Here is a 13,731-nt window from a genome sequence, read left to right on the forward strand (position 1 = left end):
CGATTGATTTCTAAATATTCTATTTCTCTATATAAGGTGTGAGTAAAGTGTGAAATACAAGACTCCGGTGGGTGTAACAAGATGTCCGCTTGGGGACTTCAGACTGTATATTTACTGTGTACGAGTGCGGGTGTACCAAGGTGGCCGCCGTGGAACGTCACTTCCGTTACAAAATCTGACAAGTCGCCTAATCTGACGGAACTCCAGCAACCATTGCATAGAGAAGTAGATACTCTTCACTCACTTCCTGTTATGGGGTGAGAGCACGGCCTCCTGCGGTGTCACCCCATCACATGACCCTATCATGATCACCATCCGGAATCTTCCTCTGAGGATTGCCACCATTGGTGGAGACAGGAAGTGGCTGTAAAGAGTCTGCAGGAGACCCGCAGAGTTGAAACGTAACAAAGGAGGAAAAAAGGTGAAAACAGATTTTTTATTAAATAAAGATTTGGCGATTCTCTGCGTTTCGGATCTGTCAGGATTTGGGAGATTTGTCGCCATACAAGGAACCATCGAAGGGTAACTCCCCGGTACAGACGTCTGTGCCGCACAGGCACCTCTTCCGGGGCCCCGGGCCCCCGTGTTCCGCACTCTGAGGTTCCGCGTTGAACGATCTCCCGGAATAATCATAACACAGCTCCTCTCCGGCATGAATATCGCGAGCGGCGAATAGCGCGAGGCGGGGCACCATGGAGTGACTCCGCACCGGCAGCATCGCCAGGTTGGGCCGGCAGGAATGGTTGAGGAAGCGGCCGATGTTTCCGATCCGCGTCGGGTCCACGTACGTCCGCAGCGTCCGCCCGTCATGGAGGTGTTCCCGCACAGCGATGATGTAATTGTTGGCGTTGGGGTCCTGCGATTTTATCCTAAGACACGCCTCCTCCTCCCCAAGCACCTCCCCCGCATACTCGCAGACAAAGCGCCCGCTGGGTACCGCCTCCTTTGTGCGTAGGCCCCACCCCTTCCCGGGCATCCGGCACACCTCCAGCCGGAACTGCAGGCCGCGCTGCGTCTCCCGGTTCTCACAAGTCTCAGCGCAGCCACACAGGACGTTACATTCCAGGATGGGCGTGTCCCGGCCCAGAGTGACCCGCCCATTCACATAGTTCTCACCCCGCGGGAGACACGGGCACCGCCCCACCACACAGCTCCGCCCCCGACATTCACAGCCCTGGATGGTCACTTCACTCGGGTCCAGATCCGCTCCGGGGCCCGCGATCAACTCCGGGGTGTACTGCAGAGAAAAGAGAGACAATATAAGTACAGAAGGGACACCAATATGAGTACAGACAGAGAGGACACCAATATGAGTACAGACAGAGAGGACACCAATATGAGTACAGACAGAGAGGACACCAATATGAGTACAGACAGAGAGGACACCAATATGAGTACAGACAGAGAGGACACCAATATGAGTACAGACAGAAGGGACACCAATATGAGTACAGACAGACTGGACACCAATATGAGTACAGACAGGACACCAATATGAGTACAGACAGAAGGGACACCAATATGAGTACAGACAGAAGGGACACCAATATGAGTACAGAAGGGACACCAATATGAGTACAGATAGAGAGGACACCAATATGAGTACAGAAGGGACACCAATATGAGTACAGAAGGGACACCAATATGAGTACAGACAGGACACCAATATAAGTACAGAAGGGATAACAATATGAGTACAGACAGACTGGACACCAATATAAGAACAGAAGGGACACCAATATAAGAACAGACAGGACACCAATATGAGTACAGACAGGACAGGACACCAATATAAGTACAGAAGGGACACCAATATGAGTACAGACAGAAGGGACACCAATATGAGTACAGACAGAACACCAATATGAGTACAGACAGGACACCAATATGAGTACAGACAGGACACCAATATGAGTACAGACAGGACACCAATATGAGTACAGACAGGACACCAATATGAGTACAGAAGGGACACCAATATGAGTACAGACAGACTGTGCTGGCCCAGCTCCTCTGCCACTCCCCACATCACCTTTTATGTAGCTGCCTGGGGGAGGAGTGAAGGGAATACTCTGTGGAGTTTCATATTCTTTATTGGAGGATTTATTATATTATTTTATATGAATTTGTTGTTAATATTTTATTATATTTCTGTGTTTTTAGTCTTTTGTCTGATATTTGATGTTCTGATATAAAGGATCGGGGGGGGGGGGGGGGGGCGGAGTTGTTCTCGGTCTTCTGTGATTGGACGGCGGGGTGCAGGACGGAAAGTTGCGCTGATTTCTTTTCTCGCAGATTTGTGATTGGACCACTTTAGTCTGGATCCCTGTAAACGATCGTTATTGATGAGCGGCGGGATCGCGCCTTACGATTACATCTTTTACACCGATAATAAATTCTTTGGCGCGGTTCCTGAGCTGGCAGAGCTCGGCGTTGTTGCCACGACTTGATTCGCACATATTTGGCCGGCCTGGTAATAAGCGCCGGTGTTTGCGGTTTTATTTTCTGAGGATCAGAAGACAATGGCGCTCTGTCTGCGCACATTCCGTCCTGAAGCCATCGCCATATGTGGAGCGCACCCCTCCCCCCTCGACTCACCTGGAAGACGAGCGTCCCATGGAATGTCACCGCGCCTTCAGCGCACCGAGCGAATAATTATTCTGTAGACAGCCGAGCGCCGACAATACCGCCGCAATCCCCTGTGGGGGGCGGGATTAAATTGTCAGCTTCTGTTCATTGTTCCTCCGTGTACAGCGCCACCGCCTGGGGGTCCCCGCACAGTGCCACCGCCTGGGGGTCACCGCACAGCGCCACCGCCTGGGGGTCACCGCACAGCGCCACCGCCTGGGGGTCACCGCACAGCGCCACCGCCTGGGGGTCACCGCACAGCGCCACCGCCTGGGGGTCACCGCACAGCGCCACCGCCTGGGGGTCACTCCCTGGGGGCCACCGCCTGGGGGTCAACGCACAGCGCCACCGCCTGGGGGTCACCACACAGCGCCACCGCCTGGGGGTCACCGCACAGCGCCGACAGAGGGTCACCGCCTGGGGGTCACCGCACAGCGCCACCGCCTGGGGGTCACCGCACAGCACCACCGCCTGGGGGTCACCGCACAGCGCCACCGACAGAGGGTCACCGCACAGTGCCACCGACAGAGGGTCACTGTACAGAAAAAAAATTTAAGGGACAGTGTAAAATAAAACATAAAATAAATAAGAAGAAAAGTAAATAAAGGGAAAGTGTAAACATTAAAATAAATAATAATAATAATAATAATAGTGTTCGCACCACATGTGGGGTATCGCCGCGATCGTTAGAGTAATTCCAGCCCTATAGATCTTCTCTGTAACTCTAAACATGTAAAATTCTTTAAACCGTCACCTATGGAGATTTTTAAGTACTGTAGTTTGTCGCCATTGCAGGGGAGTGTGCGCAATTTTAAAGCGTGACATGTTGGGTATCTATTTACTCGGTGTAACCTCATCTTTCACATTATAGAAAAAAAAATAGATATTGTGTTTTGTTTGTGTGCAATAAAATTCATCAAAATGTATTTGTTTTTCAAAAAAATTGCATTTGAAGAACCGCTGCGCAAATTCCGTGTGACAAAATATTGTATCACCCGCCATTTTATTCTCTGGGGTCTCTGCTAAAAAAAATCTATATATATATAATATTTGGGGGTTCTGAGTAATTTTCTAGCAAAATAAAAGTATATTTTTATCACCTATAGGAGAGAAATATCCCGGTAATGAAGAGGTTAAATGTAAGACCCTCCAGCCAATCAGAGTCCAGCATGAGATCACAGAAATTATAGGAAATCTCTCAGCCAATCAGAGTCCTCCCTGCGCTCTCTGGCCTCCTATGGAGCCCCACACAGTGCAGTCAGCCCATCATTCACAGCTCCCCTTCATTCCCGGGGCCCCCCCGCTCACCTGGAAGGGCCCCATCTCCCCCCGGGGCCCCCCGCACACCGGGAGCGCCTCCTGCCCGCCACACACGTCATCCTCCATCCTCCGCTTCCTGCGCTCTGCCGCCACCTGCCGGCAGAACGTGATCATTACATCTGAACTTCCTGCACTCTGCTGCCACCTGCCGGCAGAACGTGATCATTACATCTGAACTTCCTGCACTCTGCTGCCACCTGCCGGCAGAACGTGATCATTACATCTGAACTTCCTGCACTCTGCCGCCACCTGCCGGCAGAATGTGATCATTACATCTTGGACTATAAGAGAACCTGTCACAGCAAACTCTGCATTCTGCCCCTGGCTGTCCGGAAATACTAATGTACCTGGCTGCATCAGGCTTCAGTACTTCCTGAGTCACCGAACAAGCAAGCAGCCAGTGAAATCACAACATCTGATCTGCATCAGGGGCTTAGAAAGTACTGAAACCCTGGGATGAGCATGACAGGCTGGCAATGAGGAGCTGTGTATCCAGAAGGGGTCAGCCATGGAAGTGTCAGTATATATATATATATATATATATCTATTGTCAGTATATTATATAATCAGAAACCTGCGATGAGAGAAATATTGAAGAATCAAGTCCCGCCCCCTCTAGAAATACCAACTGCCTGGCTGTCATGCTCATCCAATGGGAACGATCGGACTGGCGTGATAAGAAAGTGAGCAATGGCGGCTCCGGATTTTGCGGTCTGCGTGTTTATTCTACTGTCAGAAATACACAGAATATTTCTATTGCTATAATCGGTTCCTGTCCAGTGGGGGCGCCACCAGATCCGCATTTCCCATCCTTCTAAGAGTTGGGGCGCCCTTCACCGGAATGTAGAATCCCCCGACACCCCGATATGTAATGTAACAAAATTCTTACCTGAGCCAAGAATAATGCGCACAACTGTCTGGATGAAATGAAATCGGAGTTCTCCCTTAAAATCAGAGTGCCCCCTTCATGTCACATCAGAGCCCCCCCTTCATATTAGAGGTCCCCCCATTACATCAGAGGCCCCCCCATCACATTAGAGGTCCCCCCATCACATCAGAGGCCCCCCCATCACATCAGAGGTCCCCCATCACATCAGAGGTCCCCCCATCACATCAGAGGTCCTCCCCATCACATCAGAGGTCCTCTCATCACATCAGAGGTCCTCCCATCACATCAGAGGTCCTCCCATCACATCAGAGCTCCTCCATCACATCAGAGGTCCTCCATCACATCAGAGGTCCTCCCATCACATCAGAGCTCCTCCATCACATCAGAGGTCCTCCCATCACATCAGAGGGCCCCCCATCACATCAGAGGCCCCCCCAGTACATCAGAGGGTCCCCCATCACATCAGAGGTCCCCCCATCACATCAGAGGTCCCCCCATCACATCAGAGGTCCCCCCATCACATCAGAGCCCCCCCCATCACATCAGATTTCCCTCATCATGTCAGAGGTCCTCCCATCACATCAGAGGCCCCCCCAGTACATCAGAGGTCCTCCCATCACATCAGAGGTCCCCCATCACATCAGAGGTCCTCCCATCACATCAGAGGTCCCCCCATCACATCAGAGGTCCCCCATCACATCAGAGGTCCTCCCATCACATCAGAGGGCCCCCCATCACATCAGAGGCCCCCCCAGTACATCAGAGCCCCCCCCATCACATCAGATTTCCCTCATCATGTCAGAGGTCCTCCCATCACATCAGAGGTCCTCCCATCACATCAGAGGTCCCCCCATCACATCAGAGGTCCTCCCATCACATCAGAGGTCCTCCCATCACATCAGAGGTCCCCCCATCACATCAGAGGCCCCCCCCCCATCACATCAGAGGTCCCTCATCATGTCAGAGGTCCCCCATCACATCAGAGGTCCCCCCATCACATCAGAGGTCCTCCCATCACATCAGAGGTCCCCCATCACATCAGAGGTCCCCCCATCACATCAGAGGTCCTCCCATCACATCAGAGGCCCCCCCATCACATCAGATGTCCCCTCATCACATCAGAGGTCCGCCCATCACATCAGAGGTCCCCCCATCACATCAGAGGCCCCCCCATCATGTCAGAGGTCCCCCCATCACATCAGAGCCCCCCCTATCACATCAGAGGTCCCCCCATCACATCAGAGCCCCCCATCACATCAGAGGTCCCCCCGTCACATCAGAGGTCCTCCCATCACATCAGAGGTCCTCCCATCACATCAGAGGTCCCCCCATCACATCAGAGCCCCCCCCATCACATCAGAGGTCCTCCTATCACATCAGAGGCCCCCCCATCACGTCAGAGGTCCTCCCATCACATCAGAGGTCCCCCCATCACATCAGAGGTCCCCCCATCACATCAGAGCCCCCCCCATCACATCAGACGTCCTCCCATCACATCAGAGGTCCCCCCATCACATCAGAGGTCCTCCTATCACATCAGAGGCCCCCCCATCACATCAGAGGTCCTCCCATCACATCAGAGGTCCCCCCATCACATCAGAGGTCCCCCCATCACATCAGAGCCCCCCCCATCACATCAGACGTCCTCCCATCACATCAGAGGTCCCCCCATCACATCAGAGGTCCCCTCATCACATCAGAGGTCCTCCCATCACATCAGAGGCCCCCCCATCACATCAGAGGTCCCCCATCACATCAGAGCCCCCCATCACATCAGAGGTCCCCCCGTCACATCAGAGCCCCCCTATCACATCAGAGGTCCCCCGTCACATCAGAGCCCCCCTATCACATCAGAGGTCCCCCCATCACATCAGAGGTCCCCCCATCACATCAGAGGTCCTCCCATCACATCAGAGGTCCCCCCATCACATCAGAAGTCCCCCCCCCCCATCACATCAGATGTCCCCTCATCACATCAGAGGTTCCCCATCACATCAGAGGTCCCCCCATCACATCAGAGCCCCCCCTATCACATCAGAGGTTCCCCCATCACATCAGAGCCCCCCTATCACATCAGAGGTCCTCTCATAACATCAGAGGTCCCCCCATCACATCAGAGGTCCCCCCATCACATCAGAGGCCCCCCCATCACATCAGAGGTCCTCCCATCACATCAGAGGCCCCCCCATCACATCAGAGGTCCCCATCACATCAGAGGTCCCCCCATCACATCAGAGCCCCCCCTATCACGTCAGAGGTACCCCCATCACATCAGAGCCCCCTATCACATCAGAGGTCCCCCCGTCACATCAGAGCCCCCCTATCACATCAGAGGTCCCCCCATCACATCAGAGGTCCTCCCATCACATCAGAAGTCCCCCCATCACATCAGAAGTCCCCCCCATCACATCAGATGTCCCCTCATCACATCAGAGGTCCCCCATCACATCAGAGGTCCCCCCATCATATCAGAGGTCCCCCATCACATCAGAGGCCCCCCTATCACATCAGAGATCCCCCCATCACATCAGAGGTTCTCCGTTACATCAGAGGTCCCCCCATCACATCAGAGGTCCCCCCATCACAGCAGAGGCCCCCCTATCACATCAGAGATTCCCCCATCACATCAGAGGTTCTCCTGTTACATCAGAGGTCCCCCCATCACATCAGAGGTCCCCCCATCACAGCAGAGATCCTCCCATTACATCAAAGGTCCTCCCATCACATCAGAGGTCCTCCCATCACATCAGAGATCCTCTCATCACATCAGAGCCCCCCCCCCCCATCACATCAGAAGATTCCATCACATCAGAGGTTCTCCTGTTACATCAGAGGTCCCTCCATCACATCAGAGGTTCTCCTGTTACATCAGCGGTCCCTCATCACATCAGAGGCTCCCCCATCACATCAGAGTTCCTCCCATTACATCAGAGGTCCTCCCATCACATCAGAGGTCCTCCCATGACATCAGAGGTTCCCCCATCACATCAGAGGTCCCTCATCACATCAGAGTTCCCCCATTACATCAGAAGACCCCCCCTCACATCAGAGGTCCTCGATCACATCAGAGGCTCCCCCATTACATCCGAGGTCCTTCCATCACACCAGAGGTCCCCCCATCACATCAGAGGTCCCCCCATCACATCAGAGGTCCTCTCATCACATCAGAGGTCCCCCCATCCCATCAGAGGTCCTCCCATCACATCGGAGCCCCCCCCCATCACATCAGAGGTCCCCCATCACATCAGAGGTCCTCTCATAACATCAGAGGTCCCCCCATCCCATCAGAGGTTCCCTCATCACATCAGAGGTCCCCTCATCACATCAGAGGTCCTCTCATAACATCAGAGGTCCCCCCATCACATCAGAGGTCCCCCCATCACATCAGAGGTCCTCTCATAACATCAGAGGTCCCCCCATCCCATCAGAGGTCCTCCCATCACATCAGAGCCCCCCCCCCATCACATCAGAGGTCCTCCCATCACATCAGAGGTCATCTCATAACATCAGAGGTCCTCCCATCACATCAGAGGTCATCTCATAACATCAGAGGTCCCCCCCATCACATCAGAGGTCCTTTCATAACATCAGAGGCCCCCCCATCACATCAGAGGTCCTCTCATAACATCAGAGGTCCCCCCATCACAACAGAGGTTCCCTCATCACATCAGAGGTCCCCCATCACATCAGAGGTCCTCCCATCACATCAGAGGTCCCCCCATCACATCAGAGGTCCTCCCATCACATCAGAGGTCCCCCCATCACAACAGAGGTTCCCTCATCACATCAGAGGTCCCCCATCACATCAGAGGTCCTCCCATCACATCAGAGGTCCCCCCATCACAACAGAGGTTCCCTCATCACATCAGAGGTCCCCCATCACATAAGAGGTCCTCTCGTAACATCAGAGGTCCCCCCATCACATCAGAGGTCCTCCCATCACATCAGAGGTCCTCTCATCATATCAGAAGTTCCCTCCTGGAGGGTTCTGGAAGCCCCCGTCACGTGGATCTGTGCTTGGGTCACAAAAATTATCATCTTGCTCGCTGACTCCAGCTGGATCATTGTTAGTGGATCTCACAGGCTCTCAGTCAGATGTAGAAGAAATGGCCCTTTGCAGGCAGGAACTCTCAGCCCCTTGTTGTGTAGCAGAATGCAGTGATCAGCTTGTACTTCTCCTCCTGTGGCTTCTGATCCCAGCACCACCTCTTCAGACAATGCCAAACCACCTGGCTGCAGTTGCCCCTTTCACTACCCCTCCTGGCTAACTTTCCCCACAGTCCTTCAGACTGACTTTCTCACCAGCCCACCCGGCTGACTCTCAGGAGATCTCCTAGGGAAGGGATGAAGACTTGGCACACCGGTGTCTTCAGGAAGAACTGGCTACATATGGCCGTCTTCCCTCTTGTAAGTCCCCAGTAGTGCTGATCTACTCACACTGTCCTCTCTCTTGTTCCTGTGCCTCCAGGAAGGGCTTTCCCATCGTGTGTTGTGGCAGGATCCTTCCAGCACTTGAGCCCCAGCCCGAGGTCACCCCTACCAGACTAGGAGGCATCTTTGAGGGCCACCGACAGCCTCCACAGCACTACATCTCCATCATCCACCCAACTGTCCCTGCTGGCATGGCTTATACCTATTTATGAGGTAAGCCTTGCCCCCTGCCAGCCCTTTACTGGGGATTGGCTGAGCCCCTCATAAATATTCCAGACAACTCCTCCTAACCTTCACCCACTAGCTCTAAAAGTTTCTACAACCTTCTAGACCATGGGCAGTGGCACCTGGTGCTCTTTTTTTTGGGGGGGCAGCAAATAAATCAACCGCCACCCCCCCCCCACACCTTTGGTCGGTCAAAATCCCCTCCCCCATCAGTCGCTCACTCGTTTGTGCGTTCGCCCGCCCTCCAGCCCTGCACCTACCCCATCTAAGTCGCCGGCAGCATCGTCTCCTTCCGGTGTCTCCTCCTCGGTGGCTTCCCCCTCGGCGGCCAATACGGTCGCTTCTTCTCTCGGCCAATCAGGTCTTAAGAATATTAATTCACTATTGTCACACAACTGGGTGGGCTCGGGGCACAATGCTCTGCACCCCGCACCCACCCTTTTTTTAAGCCAATTAGAGCTTTAGGTTCTAATCGTGTGCTTCTATAAAAAAAAAAAAAAAAACCCTTGGAATCCATGCATCCGGTGCCCTGCATAGGGGCATGGAGCCCTGACTTACTGAACCCCGACCCAGATTCACAGATCAGGCTTAGCCCTGAGCGAACTCATTTTACCTTCACTACAACCAGCACACACTAGAGGGCGCTACACTTACACCATCCTCACTATTTCTACTGAGGGAGGATAGTTGTGGGGGGGCTGTCTTTTAGGGGCCTCCATCGATAGGACCCCTATTCATACTCCGCCCTCCTCAGGTCTAGGATGTAATTGGTGGAGATTCGTCTTCTTCTCTCTGCAGAGCAATTTGCTGAGATTTGCAATCTTTGGATGGTAATGACTCTTCTCAGAGGTGATGTGGGGCTCAGAGACTCCCCTTCCTCCCCCCCATCTCATACGTTCTGCTGAGCCATCCACATTCCTCCGGTAAGGCTGAGATCACTAAAAATAACTCAGAGGAGACGCTCCAATTCTGAGAACATCCACATAAAACGCACAACCTAAAGGGGAACTCCGGGAAACAACAAAAGACCGACCTGCTGTGTACATTGGAAGCTTTTCAGCAAATATCATTGCAGATCTCCAGATACTGATCTGTAAATTCCGAGCGCAGGTGGTATAAACCGCAGAGTGCCAGCGCACGACGCCATAGAGCACAGGCGGTATAAACCGCAGAGTGGCAACGCACAACGCCACAGAGCGCAGGCGGTATAAACTGCTGAGTGCCAACGCACAACGCCATAGAGCGCAGGTGGTATAAACCTCTGAGTGCCAACGCACAACGCCATAGAGCGCAGGTGGTATAAACCTCTGAGTGCCAACGCACAACGCCATAGAGCGCAGGTGGTATAAACCGCAGAGTGCCAACGCACGACGCCACAGAGCGCAGGCGGTATAAACCGCAGAGTGGCAACGCACAACGCCATAGAGCGCAGGTGGTATAAACCGCAGAGTGGCAACGCACAATGCCACAGAGCGCAGGCGGTATAAACTGCTGAGTGCCAACGCAGGATGCCACAGAGCGCAGGCGGTATAAACCGCAGAGTGCCAAAGCACGACGCCACAGAGCGCAGGCGGTATAAACCACTGAGTGCCAATGCACAACGCCATAGAGCGCAGATGGTAAAAACCGCTGAGTGCCAACGCACGACGCCATAGAGAGCAGGTGGTATAAACCACTGAGTGCCAACGCACAGCACAGGTGGTATAAACCACTGAGTGCCAACCCCCCAACGCCAAAGAGTGCAGGCTCAATGCCATAGAGCGCAGGTGGTATAAACCGCTGAGTGCCAACGCACGACGCCACAGAGTGCAGGCGGTATAAACCGCAGAGTGCCAACGCACGATGCCACAGAGGCAGGCAGTATAAACTGCTGAGTGTCAACCGCAGAGTGCCAAAGCACGATGCCACAGAGGCAGGCAGCATAAAGCGCTGAGTGCCAACACACGACGCCATAGAGCACAGGTGGTATAAACCGCTGAGTGCCAACGCACGACGCCACAGAGAGCAGGCAGTATAGAGCGCAGGTGGTATAAACCGCTGAGTGCCAACGCATGGCGCAGGTGGTATAAACCGCTGAGTGCCAACGCATGGCGCAGGTGGTATAAACCGCTGAGTGCCAACGCATGGCGCAGGTGGTATAAACCGCTGAGTGCCAACGCATGGCGCAGGTGGTATAAACCGCTGAGTGCCAACGCGCGACGGCACAGAGCGCAGGCGGTATAAACTGCAGAGTGCCAACGCACAACACCACAGAGGCAAGCAGTATAAACCGCTGAGTGCCAATGCGCGACGCCATAGAGTGCAGGTGGTATAAACTGCAGAGTGCCAACGCATGACGCCGCACCCTGAGGGCCCAATTACATGTTTGAGGTGCGGTAACCTGCGCACGTTACTGCACTGATATAAATGGGCCCTTGGGGCTCGTGTACACTATCGCATTGTGGTAACAGTCGCTTGCCGACAGATGTGCATCGCAACGCAGAGCAACATGCAGCAATGCGATAACGTGCAGTGCTCTGTGCTATCAGGAGTGCCACATGCGTGATTTTGTGGTGCATTGAGCCGTCCATTTACATGAATGAACTGCTGTAACCCAACGCACATCAACATGCGATGCAATATGCATTAACTGATGTGCGATTAAGCTACCGCAGGGGACCAGGCTGGTGTGAATGGGCCCTCAGCTCTGTAGATGTTCATAGATGAATCTCCTTAGCTTTGCCTTCATCTACCCAACATACTCCAACCTCGACATAACGGGTTTAAGAGTCCATTCACACTTGTGCGACTTCAGATGTGTGCGATTTCAATTGCGACTCTACAGTGCGAGTTTCTTGCGATTTTGATGCGACTTTGGATGAGTTTGGCTTTGTTGCCACTTCGGCTTTGACCGATGTGATTGTTTCTGCTCTCCAAAGTTGCACACAAGTTGCATGCATATCATGTCGGTGTGACTTTCATGTAAAACTGTTGTGAAAAGTGCAGCGCTACAAAATATCAATTATAGCAACATAAATGTCTATAAAAAGTAGATTCTGTAGATGTAATATGTGACCTTATAGCAATCCACAAACAGTCCATAAAGTGTGATCAGTGTCCAAAAGATATAAAGGATCATTGGTGGATGGTGCTCCATTTTTAATTGGGGGGGCAAACAAACCCTCCACTCCTCCCCCACCAGGGACGACAATAGCGGATGTCACAAGTGGGTGGGCTTGGGGCGTAGTTCTCTGCCCACCCTTTTTGAAGCCAATTAGAACCTCAGGCTCTAATCATGTGCTTCAAAAAAAAAAAAAAAGATATAGTGAATACAGGCTCCTGGGGGTGGGGGTGGGGAGGTCAGATATAGTGAGTGCAGGCTCCTGAGGAGATCAGATATAGTGAATGCAGAGTCCTGGGGAGAGCAGATATAGTGAATGCAGAGTCCTGGGGAGAGCAGATATAGTGACTGCAGAGTCCTGGGGAGACCAGATATAGTGAATGCAGGCTCCTGGGGAGATCAGATATAGTGAATGCAGGGTCCTGGGGAGACCAGATATAGTGAATGCAGAGTCCTGGGGAGATCAGATATAGTGAATGCAGAGTCCTGGGGAGATCAGATATAGTGACTGCAGAGTCCTGGGGAGATCAGATATAGTGACTGCAGAGTCCTGGGGAGATCAGATATAGTGACTGCAGAGTCCTGGGGAGACCAGATATAGTGAATGCAGGGTCCTGGGGAGACCAGATATAGTGAATGCAGAGTCCTGGGGAGACCAGATATAGTGAATGCAGAGTCCTGGGGAGATCAGATATAGTGACTGCAGGCTCCTGGGGAGATCAGATATAGTGAATGCAGGCTCCTGGGGAGATCAGATATAGTGAATGCAGGCTCCTGGGGAGATCAGATATAGTGAATGCAGGCTCCTGGGGAGATCAGATATAGTGAATGCAGAGTCCTGGGGAGAGCAGATATAGTGAATGCAGAGTCCTGGGGAGACCAGATATAGTGACTGCAGAGTCCTGGGGAGACCAGATATAGTGAGTGCAGAGTCCTGGGGAGATCAGATATAGTGAATGCAGAGTCCTGGGGAGATCAGATATAGTGAATGCAGCAAGGAGATAAGACCAGACCATGTGTGTGTAGAACTACAAGTGACAGAGGAGCCTTGCTGCTGATCTGTGGCAAAAAATACAGCAAATGCATTTTGGGGGGAGGGGTTTTCCCCTTCTTCAGGACTAACAATTGAAACACAATT

The 13,731-nt window shown here is 52.8% G+C and overlaps 1 protein-coding gene across 1 annotated transcript; it reads right to left on the reverse strand.

Annotated features, from left to right (window-relative positions):
- Positions 1–422: 422 nt before the first annotated feature.
- LOC141102302 (histone-lysine N-methyltransferase SETMAR) lies at positions 423–4,062 on the reverse strand. The gene is made up of 2 exons (XM_073591261.1): positions 3,937–4,062; positions 423–1,237 (listed from the first exon to the last, which is right to left on the reverse strand). The coding sequence occupies exons 1-2, from the start codon at positions 4,060–4,062 to the stop codon at positions 479–481; spliced, it is 885 nt and encodes a 294-aa protein (XP_073447362.1). The 3' UTR covers positions 423–478.
- Between the last annotated feature and the right edge of the window lie 9,669 nt (positions 4,063–13,731).

This window comes from Aquarana catesbeiana, linkage group LG07, assembly GCF_042186555.1.
Source record: "Aquarana catesbeiana isolate 2022-GZ linkage group LG07, ASM4218655v1, whole genome shotgun sequence".
Classification (NCBI taxonomy): Eukaryota; Metazoa; Chordata; class Amphibia; order Anura; family Ranidae; genus Aquarana; species Aquarana catesbeiana.

Bases quoted from the DNA above. Each gene is read 5' to 3' on its own strand.
- LOC141102302 (XM_073591261.1), bottom strand. From the start codon at position 4,062: ATGATCACGTTCTGCCGGCAGGTGGCGGCAGAGCGCAGGAAGCGGAGG. The intron at 1,238-3,936 runs GTGAGCGGGGGG...TTTTCTCTGCAG, and splicing joins GGGAGATGGGGCCCTTCCAG to TACACCCCGGAGTTGATCGC.